The following is a 12,693-nucleotide window of genomic DNA, read 5'->3' on the forward strand; positions in this document are numbered from 1 at the left end:
GGCTACTGTGAATAATGTTGCAATGAATATGGATATCTCTTCAAGATAGTGCTTTTATTTGCTTCGGACATATACTCATAAGTGTAATATTTTTGAATGCCTATTATTTGCCACACACTGAATGATGTACTGGGAATATAATAATGAATAATATAGGCACGGTCCTTGACTTTGTGGAACTTATCTTCTAGGAGGATGGCAGATATGAAACACATAATTGCATACGGAATTCTATATTTCCCTTCATGAAAAGTTCAACAGAGGAGGAGTATAGGGTGAGATCCTAAGCTAGACCGAGGCACTTGCCAGATTATGTATTGTTTCAAATGAACCGCAAAATGAGGATTAAGCTAGAAGAAAGGTGGAAGAAGGATCAAAGTTCACCTCAGGTACATGCAAGAGCATGTGGGAAGGCCCTGAAGTAAGAAGGAGCATGGGATATCAGAGGAAAGGAAGGAGACTCAATATGGCTGGAGCTTAGAGAGAGGGAAAGGTGAGAGGTACAAGATGAGACTGTTGCGTTCAACAGGGCATTTTACAACGCGTTTAAAATCTTGGAGTGGATTTTAAGAGCAATTGGAAATCATGAAAATTTTAGGTAAAGGAGAACATGATCAGATTTGAATTTTTTTAAGTCTACTGGAAGTGTGCAGAGTGGACTGGAGAGAAGCAAGCATGAATGAGATGGCCAGCTGGGATCTATTGTAGTAGTCTAGGAAAAAGATTATGGGGGCAGTCCAGATTTAGAGGTGGACAACCTATCTTTGAGATAAATCTGGCAAGAATTGCTGGTGAATTGGTTTAAGGGTGAAAGAGAGTAATATATCAAGGATGATCCTTAAGTTTTTGACTTGAGTAACTGATTAGAAGGTGGTACCATTTCTAAGCTGGGGAACACTGGACAAAGAGGTTTGGGAGTGGGGTTGAAATATTCAGGAATTCACTAATGGACATGTTCAGAAGAGATACTGAGTAAAGGGTTGGATATATGGGATTTCGAGCTCAAAGGAAAGACGTGGGAGAGAGACCAGTAAATTACTGGCTTGTAAAAATATGATACATCAGGTCCCATAGTTAAATAAGCTTCTGAATACAAGGTAAATGTTCAGGGAATTGTAGTTTTTCAATTCAGGAAAACATTAAGTAAAAAATTAATGTCACAGTGATTTAACAGGGGGTAGTCAATTTGTAGGTATCCATCAACTCATTGTACTGTGATTTATCCAAATAAAATATTTCAGTTCTCAAAAATAAATGTCTTTAGAAAAATAGAATAGAGAGCAATTAAGCTGCTTTGCTTTATGCCATTTTATTGATGTTGTCAACTCCTACATTCATTTTTGCCTTGCAAAAAATTAACAAAAATGCATTAGGAAGAAAAGATATTTTGAGTGTTTTCCCCATGCAGATGCTTTAAATTTTTCTAATATAATAATCTTTTCCATGCCTAGAGAGAGTGCGATAATGTTAAAGAAAGGGCAGCTAAATATAGGCTGGCACTTTCATCTTTCTGAGGGTTGTGCTCTCTAGCCTCAGGGGGGAAAAAGGATTTCAAATTTGGGGGAAAACAGTGGAAAATTAGCACTACAGAATAATTGCTTATTTTGTTTTACTTCAGTAGATGTAAACTTCATGAAGACAGGTTTTTGTCTGTTTTGTTCATTGCTGTAGTCCCAGCATCTAAGTCAGTGCCTTGCACATAGCAGGTAATTAATGAATATTTAAGGAAAATTAAATGAGTTCATGAGTTGTATCTTCACAGTGTGATTATATTTGTTAGAAAATTTCTGAATACATACAAAGTTAGATATGGTCATATTGAAAAGGATACACACACACACACACACACACACACCTACACATATATCTCCAAAGTAAGACAGAAATACTTTTATCATGTTTTTAACCACTCACCTATGGTTTCTCACTGTTAGAGGAGATTTTGGAAAGCTTTCTGCTTTGAGAAATCTATTAATTTTCATTTCCACTGCTGGTATTAAGAGTCTCATAGATCTGACAGATAAGATCTATTTCAATTCTGATAATACTCAAAACTTTCTATTTGTATCAAGGCAAATGACAGAGTCATTTACTGAACAATACATTTCACTTTTCTGAGGAATCTCTATTACACAAAATATTCATCAGAGGACCCTATCGCAAGAGAACTGTTCAATACAAGAGATTCCATAAACAATATTAGTACGTGTACAATATTGCTAATGATTATGGCAAAACTCAACAAAATGCAGCCAAAAACCACAGTAAAATACATTTTTAAAGAATTTTCATGGAACTTAATGAGGTAACAAACGTGTATTGAGCATTTTCAAAATATAAGACACGTGCTAGTGATGGGCAGATATAAAGGCAAAGACCCAGTCCCTGTCTCTATAGTACTTACCATCTATTAGGGGAATCAGAGCCAAGCTCAGTTCAGCAAACACTTACTGAATTCCTACTATACACCAGGATTATGTTAGATGTAGGGGGTAACAAGATAAGTAAGGCACAATCCCTTTCATATAGGGGGTTATAATTTAGGATATTGTACATGTGTATATATCTGGGTGTGTATTTTGGGGGACATGTGTCCAGTATAGGAACCAACATAAATGCAAATACTTTGCAGTGCAATATGAGAGATTATGACAGAGTGGTAACAAAACGTAGGGAAATTTAACTCAACATAGGGAGGAATGTAAGGAGGAGGTGGTGGAAATAACTCTGAGTCTTGGGGATAAATGTTAGCTAGAGAATGGGAAGATCATTCCATGCTGAAGGAGCAACAGTGTGACTGGGGAACCACAAACAGCTCTGAGGTCAGTCAGGTGGTGTAAGGGAAGGTCCACTATCGCACTCTCTTTGAATTAACTTGAAACTCTGGTAAAATAACTACACAATGAATTTCTGGGATCAAAAAAGTACCCTCCCTCACTCCTATGCACCCTCTCCCTCTTTTTTGCTTTGGTGTTGTGAAACACCAAAGCATTTTAAGTATGTGGTGTGAGGATGCGGGTGGGAGGAGGCCGACCCTGAAAATATTTATGAGAGTTATATTACTTGCTTGGCACATGCAATCTAAACCCCCTCATCAAATAAAATCACTTTAATATAAAGGCCACTTTACCTTGATCATTTCTGTGGTACCTTATTGGGAAAATATTGTATGAACTCCTTGTATACGTATGTAAAACCAGATTCAGAATCAATAAACGCCTATCGAGCAACTACTATGCTTTCACATCTTCTTTCCCTCCCGTAAAGCAAGACTAACTTTGCATATGTATATAGCCAAGGTGGCTGTTTGGATTAACTAAAACAAATACAGATGCAGTGACGGTTCCATTCTGGCGAAGCTAGGACGAGATTTTTCGTGGGTTTTCATTGCGGAGACAGAGACAAAAAAAGATAAGGGATAGAGTTTGAAGGTCTTCGTGTGAAGAATTATGCCTCGGGGGTCAAAACGAAAGTACAGACACGCTGGGAGAAACAGACAGTTTCCAGGCTACAATGAAAATTTCCTTCGTTCACAAAGCAATACCCTTTCAATTTCACTCCACCCTCCGTGTCTCCTAACAATTCTTGCTTCATCATTGGGGTTCCCAGGTCTTCCCACATTCTTCCTAGCCATCAGAGTAAAAATCTACAACTCTTTTCTACCCCAAACCTCAAGGCTCAACGCGCCACTGCACTCAACCTGGAAAGTGAATCGAGCTTTTAACATTCGCTTCAAACATTTCAAATTCAATGCTGGAGCCGCTTACCTGGCCCGCCCACCCAAGAACTACAATACCCAGAATGTACTGTTTTCCCTTCCGCCTTCTACGGGGGCCATGCCTAACTTGATCTCATTTCCACTGGCAATAGTCACATGACACGTTTCCTGTCAAGATGGCGGATAATCTCCCTTCGGAGTTTGATGTGGTCGTAATAGGGACGGGTATGTGTGTCTCTGGTACTCCCTGGACAAAGTGTAGGAAGTCTCTCCCGTTCCTACCTTCTCTGTCAGTGGCGAAGGTCGGCGAGAAATATTGGGGCCGAGCATGGGAGGGAGGACGGAAAGGAAGTGAGGTAGTCTGGAGTCAGCGCGGGACTTGGCAGCTCCAGGGAGGGGCTTGGACCCGCGATGCTTAGCGCCATTTGAGTAAGGGTCGATCTGGTCGATGCCGATTGCCGAGGTTGGTTGCTGAGTGTGATTCCTGTAATTTCCTTAAAGGGAGGTGGGTTTGCACTGTCATGAGAACGGAGGGTGGGGAGTCTATCGATGGAGACACCTTTGGCATGACATGATTTCCTCTTTGATTTCAAGGTGATATTCCCCATCATTTTGTCTCGCCATTTTATGGGAATTTTTCATATATTTATATAATACTAAGGTGCAGTGCAGCTCGGATACAGTTTGTTACTCAGTTGTTGCCCGTGTACGTTTTAATTTACTAAGGCGAGGGAATGGATTCTTTTCTATTGTGTTGAGAAGCCTAGGGGGTTGTCATTTGTTGAGGTAGCCATTATTCCTGCTTTATGGTGCTGAAGGAAATTTTGCTTTCTACCACCCACCTCTTTACCCACAGCTAAATGAGCTAAGAGCAGGCGTCTGTGAGTCCAGTTCAGGTGTGTGATCTTATCTTCCCTTTGTTTTCCCATCGTTTATTCTTCATGTTTTGGGTGGTGCCAGAACTCCTGAAATTTCTAGTTGACAAATTACACGTACAACACGTGGCAGAAGACATTTGGCAGCAGTTGGTATTTTGTTTTTCTTGACAGTGTAAAGGGTGAATTTTAATTGGGGTGAAATAGTTTGTTGGGTGGGGTATTCTCCTTTCTACAGAACGTGGTAGGCTGGAGAACCTCGGTGGATGAGACCCTGTCCGTTGTGTTGATGAATTCAGTTCATTGTCTTCTTAAACAGTAGAATAGAAGCAGCCATGTTTCTAGGTCGGGGAGTAAAAATAACTACCTATTTTTGAATGCTTATTGTTTGCTAATCGATGTGCTAAGCACTTTAGCAAACCGTATATAATCCTCACAACAACTTTGTTACGTAGGTATTCTCCATACTATACAGAGGAGGAAAAGGGCTTAGAAAGGTTGCAGTTTGCTCAAGATCACACAGTTGGTAAATTTCCAAAGGTCCATTCCATACCAGAAGGAGAATCAATGGTTCTGACCTTCAGTTAACCCATGTTAAAAGAAATAATTGGGAAAACTTGGTTCTAGACTTTGCTTGGCCATTAACTAGCTGTGCGAATTTTTAGGGCTAGGAACTTAATCTCTCTGAGCCTCAGTTTCCTTGGTTTTGAATCTAGACAGGGTAAACTAGATAACCTTTCAAGTGTTGTCTAACCAAAAATTATCTTGTTCTAGCTGTACCTGGGTAATTGTTCTCAAAACAGCAAGGACATGTTTATTCTCAACCTGAAAACTGCATGGCTACAGATAACCTTGCTGTAGCTGCTATGCACAGATGTTGGCTGAGAGCTGGAAGGAGTCAGTAGACTTTATTCTCTCCGGCCTATCCTAAACTTAGAACAATATCCATAGAATAGTTGTTATACTATACTTGGGTCCTGTGTTACTGCCTTTTTTGATTGTTGTTACTTTGGAACTTAGGGTGTTTTAAAAATTACTTTGAATCATGAAGATATTTTTTCTTATCTTGATCCAAATTTTAATTGATTAGTGCTAATTTTTTTGATGAGTGCTAATTCTTATTATTAAGTGCTGTTAATTCTTACGTAAGAAATATTTTGCCTTCTAGTTCAGTTCATAATATGGACCACATCCATCTGTTATGATAGAGGTAGGAAGATTCTGTGAGTGATCCAGAAAATTACTTTGGGGGCATCTGGTGTATTTGGAAAAAGATTCATTTTAGACTTATTTCCATGAGAGTAATGTTGTTTCTCAAAGTATGGGAAGAACTTGAGTTAGAAGTTTTTCATATCACTTAGTGAACACTGTTTTACTTTTCAGGCACATTGTTTAAATTTATGATATGAAGCTTTGTTTTTAGGTACGTCAAAGTGGAAAAACTGGATAAAAGTTATTTCCCAAATAAATGAATCCAATAATTCCAATCATTACTAAATAAGAGTGATTTTTAATGTGTTTGGAATATTTCTCTTCCAAAATAGTTTGCTGAAAGTGGCCTTTAAGATGTGTTTGCCTTACTAAATGTACTAGCTTGAGTAAATCATAGAAAAAGCAGTTTCAAAGATTCAGTTTTAATAACAAAAGCGGAGTTAATCATGCATGTGTCAGAACCAAGAAGAAATAGGTTATGAGATGCAGTTTTTCTTTTAGCAGATTTAGTTTGTTAAAATGTCATCAAGAGACAATTGCTTTATCAAGTAAAATAATCTGTGGATAATATTTTAAATCCTTTGACCTTGATTAATTTGTATTTCTTTTCATTCTTCATAACACAGCATTTTCCTTAAGATCATGTTTTGAAGAGATTATGGGAAAATAAAATTTTGTATGTATTTTCTTAGTTAAGCCCATTTCCTCCTGATTACAAAGTACAAGAAATATCTCTCAAACACCCAAAGGTAGAGGAATAAGATAAAGTACTTGAACCATGGAAAATATAGAAGAAAATGGAATAAGGGGAGAGGGTCAAATGGAGTCTCAAGGGAGAGGACAAAAATGGATATAGTGACTCCAATATAAAATAAAATTTTTTTAAAAATGAGAAAAATCATGACAGTTATTAAAAAAAATGGATATAGTGGTAAGTGTCTAGAAAATGGCCTTCAGGTTGGGTGCACGGTTGTCATTTTTAAGACATTTTGCCATTTAAAAAGACATTTTGAGTGATAATTTTGTGGGTTACAGAGAAGTATCATTGGTTGCAGGTTAAAAATAGTCCCAGTAGCATAATACTTCGCTGGAGGTGACTTATCTGGCGACCTGTGTAATCTGTAACCTGCAGCAGAGCTATCCACTCAACAGAAGGGCAAGATGGAAGTTACAAGAGTTGTGGGATGATATCAGCATGCTTCTTACATAGGGGAATCCCTCATTCTCTCACTTAGAGCATATTCATTCTTATTTTAGAAAATTCTAGCATGCTCAGAGCATATTAGAAGCATCTTATTAGAAGATACAGGAAACATTAACTTCTGCAAAAGCTGTGTGTGGGAGGTGTCATTAGACATAAGTGACAGTTCATATCCTCATGGGAAAGGGGAGAGACAAACACCTAACATGCAAACCTACATCAGACAGCACAACAACCTGGCACCATTTAGTGTAATGACAGACTACACATTTTTTAGAATATTCAACCTACATTTACTGAGAACCTAGCCCCTGCCCTTGTGACGTTTACTATGTTGCCTATTCTGAAGAACTGTTTGGGATTCCTAACAGTCACATGCTCAGAGCTGTTCTAAGCCAATATGGGCATTTCATTGCATCCTTTGTGCTTTCTGAAGACCACATAGAGTTTCCTGCTGCATCCCTTTCCTTTCTAAAGTACACCACACATATTATATTTTGGAATTCTTCCCCTAAATGGGCTGTGGAGTAGGCTAGCTTAACATTTTTCTTGCAGAGGATAAACACATAGATCCTTTTGATTTAAGAGTTTTATTGCTAAAGATTATGGGGAAAGAAATGAGATGAAAATAACAAACATGGGGGAAATTACAAGGGGTATTGCTCCTAAATCTTGACTACCTTGCTAGATCATGCTTATCATAGTCCAGAATTGATGTGGCAGTGTGGCATAATGGGAATCATTTAACCTTCCTACTGGGTGACTTCAGGCAAATTGCATAACATCTTGGGACATCAGTTTGTTCATCCTCAAAGTGAGAGACTTGAATTAGGTGACCTCTAAGGTAGGCATCTACCAGCTCTAAGATTTACCATTGTGTGTGCATAATTATGAGCCTGGGTCCTTGAGGAAAGACTAAATTGTGTATAGTCCTCTTAAGAAGTTAAGTCAGTGTTTGATATACTAAAGAAATTTTTCTATCATAGTGGCTAATAAAAAACCATTTTCTTGGAAATGATAAGCTGCTTTCATAAAGGTCATGTAGGTAGCACAGCCTCAGTTCTTGATGTTAGTCGAGCATTGTGGCTTTAAGGTAGTTAGCCTTGGCTGGCAGCTCATTGACTATAATGCTTATGATAGTGGTAGAGCAACTTCACTTCTCTAAACATTGGGGGATAGTAATATTGTAGGAGGTATCATGGAAACTGATTTTCACTAAATATCTGTTTATGCCAGACTCTCTGCCAAGTGATTTCTCATATATGTATCTTATTTAATCCTCTCCCAGAATGCTTGTGTGTGGTTCTCACATCAGAGGATGTCCGTATTTTCTCTGCCTATATTTCCAAAAATCCATGAACCTGTGGTCTAGAGCAGAGTTTTTTTTTAAGAACTTTTATTGAGATACAGTCAACATACAATAAACTGCATATACTTAGAGTGTACAATTTGGTATTTTTTTCTTATTAGTAATGTATATATGGCAATCCCAGTCTCCCAATTCATTCCAGAATTGTTTTTTTTTTAATTGCAAGATGCCACCTACTTATGGGTCATGAAATCAATTCCAGCATTAAAAATAAAGCAGAGGTAGAATAGAATATGTATTAGAATATATTACATGTAGTAAGGATGAGTATAGCTTTATGAAACATATTTCATGTGTTTATCAGTGTGTGAAGCATACACACATACACATATTCATATATATTTGGGGGGTGGCTGGGGCAAAAAGTTTTAAAGTTTAGAGAATATTGATTAACTGAATAACAGTGAGTAGGAATGAAAGTAGTAGTATTTCAAAAGTCCTTTAGTTTTACAAATGCTATTCCATCCATATATCTTATTTACCTTGATTTGTATGTATCTCATTTGAGAGCATAGTGTAGTGATTGACAATGTGGCTCTGAAATCGGACAGTGTTTGAATCAGCTATGCCTCTTTTGCCACCTCATACATGTTCCTTAATGTCTAAGGTTCAATTTTCTCATCTCTAAAAGAGAATAAACCTCACACAGCTGTGTTGAAGATTCAGTGGAATAATTCTGTAAAATGCTTAATAAGTGCTCAGAAAACGTAGTTGATTTCTGTAGCCCATAACGCCATATGAGGTGCTTTTATCACCACTTACTGTCATGTGAATACTTCCCAGGAAAGGCTCATGGTTTCCATGGAGAGCAGTGGAAAGATTCAGGGGTCTGAGTCATCTTCCTCCTCTTCCCATTGGCTGTTTGGTGGGAAAGACCTTTATGTGTCTATTACCACTATTTCTATCAGACTTCTTAACTGATATTTTTCTTTCCTTTTTTTTTCTTTTACTCTGTTTTGTTCACGGAGCTTGCATTTTTGTCATTTGTTTTGCCTGAAGGTTTTGAACAGATTTATTTTGCTTGAGGCATAATGTGAAACTCTTCCTTGTCAGTGTAAGAATGCCGAAGGAGCTAAAGAAAGCCTACAGATTTTACTGTTCTGAAAAATGCTTTGCAATTCTTCCGGCATTTATTAATGGAAAAGTATGTCTTTTCTGCTCTCAATACCTAGAAAAGTAAAGGGAGTTGTATAACTTTGGAGAAGACTCTCTGGGAGAGGCTTACCCTTCCCTGTAAATCGTAAGTTTGAGCCAGTCCCTCAGAGAGAGCCACATCTGTTACCAGAGTTCTCTCTGCAGCATCATTTTCATCTCCCATGCCTCATGTCATTTTCTCATTTTCTCCAGTATTCTCATGGTGTTTTGGAGAACTCAGGCTACAGCAATTAATATCAAACACAAATTCTCATGTTTAACATAAAATCCCAATGCACAGAAACAATTATAATTCCATGTAATTGACCTGTTACTCATGCTAAGTCATTTGCTATTCAGTTTCAGTGTAGTCTTTCAACTGAAACGTTAGGCTGTGCCTGCTATGTATGTAAATGGTTTAAAAAGTAAAATAGCCTAAAAATCACCATCAGTTCCCGGTTTATATTAATAGGTATATTACAAAACTACATATATATACATATGTATCAATATATACACACATATATATTATGTATATGTGCTAGAGAGATTGGAAACGTTTTGAGGATATTTAGTTGTGACCAACAAAATAGGAATGCTTTGAAAGATTGATTTATTGTCTTTTTTGCTTTTCTAATAATCTTATTAAAGGGCAGTGTAAAAAGAGATAATTTATCACAGATATTGATTTTTCCAAGCATGATTATGAGAGCTATCATGTTATCATAATGGTACTATTTAAGAAATAGTTTGAAAATAGACAGGTGACGAGACCAGGGGCAGCTTTGCCAAGGTGGTGCTTCGCATGAGTGTTTGATCTCACATGGGATTTTACCAAGAGTTTAAGTGGGTAATGTCATACTGCTTGACTGATTTGGTTTATATCACATTTACAAAAGTACCAACATCTACTTTTTCTCCTGAGTAGTGTCCATACCTGTGTTTTTTGTCCAGCCCAGTGTTCATGTTGAGTTACAATGGCTTTTGGTTAATGACAGTTTTAGTCATTTTGTATTGCTTTGGACTGTTTTTGATCATGTATCTGTGATCTGAATCTGTACATTTGTTAAATTGCTTTTCTATATAAGCATTTAAAATAATTATCATGGAAAAGTGTGCACAAGCTAAAGTGTAGAGAAGTAAGGTTTTACATACAGATATCAGGCATGTTAGGAAGATGCCAAGTTGTGTTCTAATCCTTAGTTTTCTATGTTACTTTGGCATGAGCTATCAAACATGAGATAACAGAGAATTAAATTTAGTATGTACAACACACTGTTAAACAAATATATGAAATTATTTTTAGCATTTATTATATGCTGAATACAATGCTAAGCCCTTAAAATGCATTATCTCATCTGATTCTCACAGTAACCTTGTCTGTGTTAGATGCTTATTGTTATCTCCATTTTACAAATGTGGAACCTAAGGCTTAGTTAAGTTTGACCGAGGTCAAACTATTAAGAATGGAGTTGCTCTGGCTAGGTATGAGATTGAGCTGGTTGGATTCTTCCATGTGAAAAAATACCTTGTACTCTCAAGATTAGATTATTGTGTTCTAGTTTAGCAGTTGACAGTTGCTTCATTTTGGGTAGTTACCATTGTTGACATTAAAATCCTGATGCCAACAAAGCCTTGTTGTGTTAACTCATTAACAGCATCATGACATTTGTTGTCAGCTTGGAAACCTTTTGATGAAGGTGAACTGAATAACTTGGTTGTGTTTATCCCTTAAAACTGAATAAGCCACTAAAGTAATGGCAAGAAATGGGATCAGAGAATATAGTCACATTTCAAGCGATAATCTGTTTCCCTAGGAATTATTCATTGATTACAAGATAATGTAATTTCCCACAGAAACTCATTGTTCTATTTATGAAGCTTTTCTTTCTTTATTATTTTTAACAATGATTTTATTTCTGTCGGAAATTACATATCTTGTAATCAATGAATAATAGGTTATTTGTGTATGTGTGAGGGTTTGCCATTTTGTCTTTAAAAATTTTTTTTTTAGTTTTATGTACTTGCAAATTAAATTTTCAAGATCAAGTATGAGACTCATTGTTCTGTTTATGAAGCTTTTCTTTTTCTTTTTTTAATTTTTTTTATAATTTATTTTTTAGTTTTTGGCTGTGTGGGGTCTTAATTGTGGTATGCGGGATCTTTCATTGTAGCGCGCAGGCTCTTTGTTGAGGTGCGTGGGCGTCTCTCTAGTTGTGGCGTGCAGGTTTTCTCTTCTCTAGTTGTGGCACACAGGTTCCAGAGCGCATGAGCTCTGTAGTTTGTGGCACACAGCCTCTCTAGTTGATGTGTGCGGGCTTAGTTGCCCCGCAGCATATGGGATCTTAGTTCCCTGACCAGGGATCTAACACACATCCCCTGCATTGGAAGGCGGGTTCTTTACCACTGGACCACCAGGGAAGTCCCGAAGCTTTTCTTTTTTTAATTGACTCTTCCTTTGGTTCCTACAGTTGTCAACAGTTGTCAGCACTTACAATGGATGCATCTTAATTGACAGAGTGGATGTGATATCTTTTACCTCCAAGGGCCCTATTATTAACAAATAGCAACCAACACGTTTATGTATATACTTCCGGACCTTTTCTTACTTTGTGTGGATAAATGTGTGTATGCTATTCTATTTTTCACTTCACATTATGTTCTGAGCATCGTTCCATGTTATTCAAATCTTTTTCCTCATTGTCTTTTTAAAAAACTTTTCATTTGGAGATAATTCTAGACTCATACCTACGGTTGTAAGAAATAATATAGGAAGACCCTGTTCCTATATGTTCACCCAGCTTCCCCCAGTGGTAACATCTTGCATAACTACATGTAGCATAACCAGGTAATTGACCTTACCCAGTGACCTTATTCAGGTGTCACCAGTTTTACATGTACTTGTGTGTGTTTAGTTCTGTGCAGTTTTATCACATATGAAGATTGGTGTCACATCCAGATACAAAACAGTTTCTTCATACTCTCTAATGATACCTTTTTATTGCCATGGACACCTCCCTCCTTCCTACATCCCTAAGCCCTGGCAACCCCTAATCTGTTCTTCATCTTTATGATTATATCATTTCCAAATGCTTATTTAATGTCATCTTAAGTAGATGCTTAGTAAATATTATTTTCTATAGATATCCTGTCATTTATTTAAATAAGCAACTTTTGTTCGACA

General features: G+C 37.2%; 1 protein-coding gene across 5 annotated transcripts in view; it reads left to right on the forward strand.

The window, feature by feature from the left end:
- Nucleotides 1–3,879: 3,879 nt before the first annotated feature.
- Nucleotides 3,880–12,693, forward strand: part of CHM (CHM Rab escort protein) — a 244,442-nt gene continuing 235,628 nt past the window's right edge. For 4 of the 5 annotated variants that reach the window (XM_057718481.1, XM_057718478.1, XM_057718480.1 and 1 more), the window contains exon 1: nt 3,880–3,943. In XM_057718481.1, the coding sequence (XP_057574464.1) occupies nt 3,895–3,943 (49 nt within the window). In that variant the 5' untranslated portion in view covers nt 3,880–3,894. The remainder of the gene's footprint in view (nt 3,944–12,693) is intronic. The other variant, XM_057718479.1, reaches the window with a different exon arrangement.

Source organism: Hippopotamus amphibius, chromosome X (genome assembly GCF_030028045.1).
Source record: "Hippopotamus amphibius kiboko isolate mHipAmp2 chromosome X, mHipAmp2.hap2, whole genome shotgun sequence".
In the NCBI taxonomy this organism is placed as follows: Eukaryota; Metazoa; Chordata; class Mammalia; order Artiodactyla; family Hippopotamidae; genus Hippopotamus; species Hippopotamus amphibius.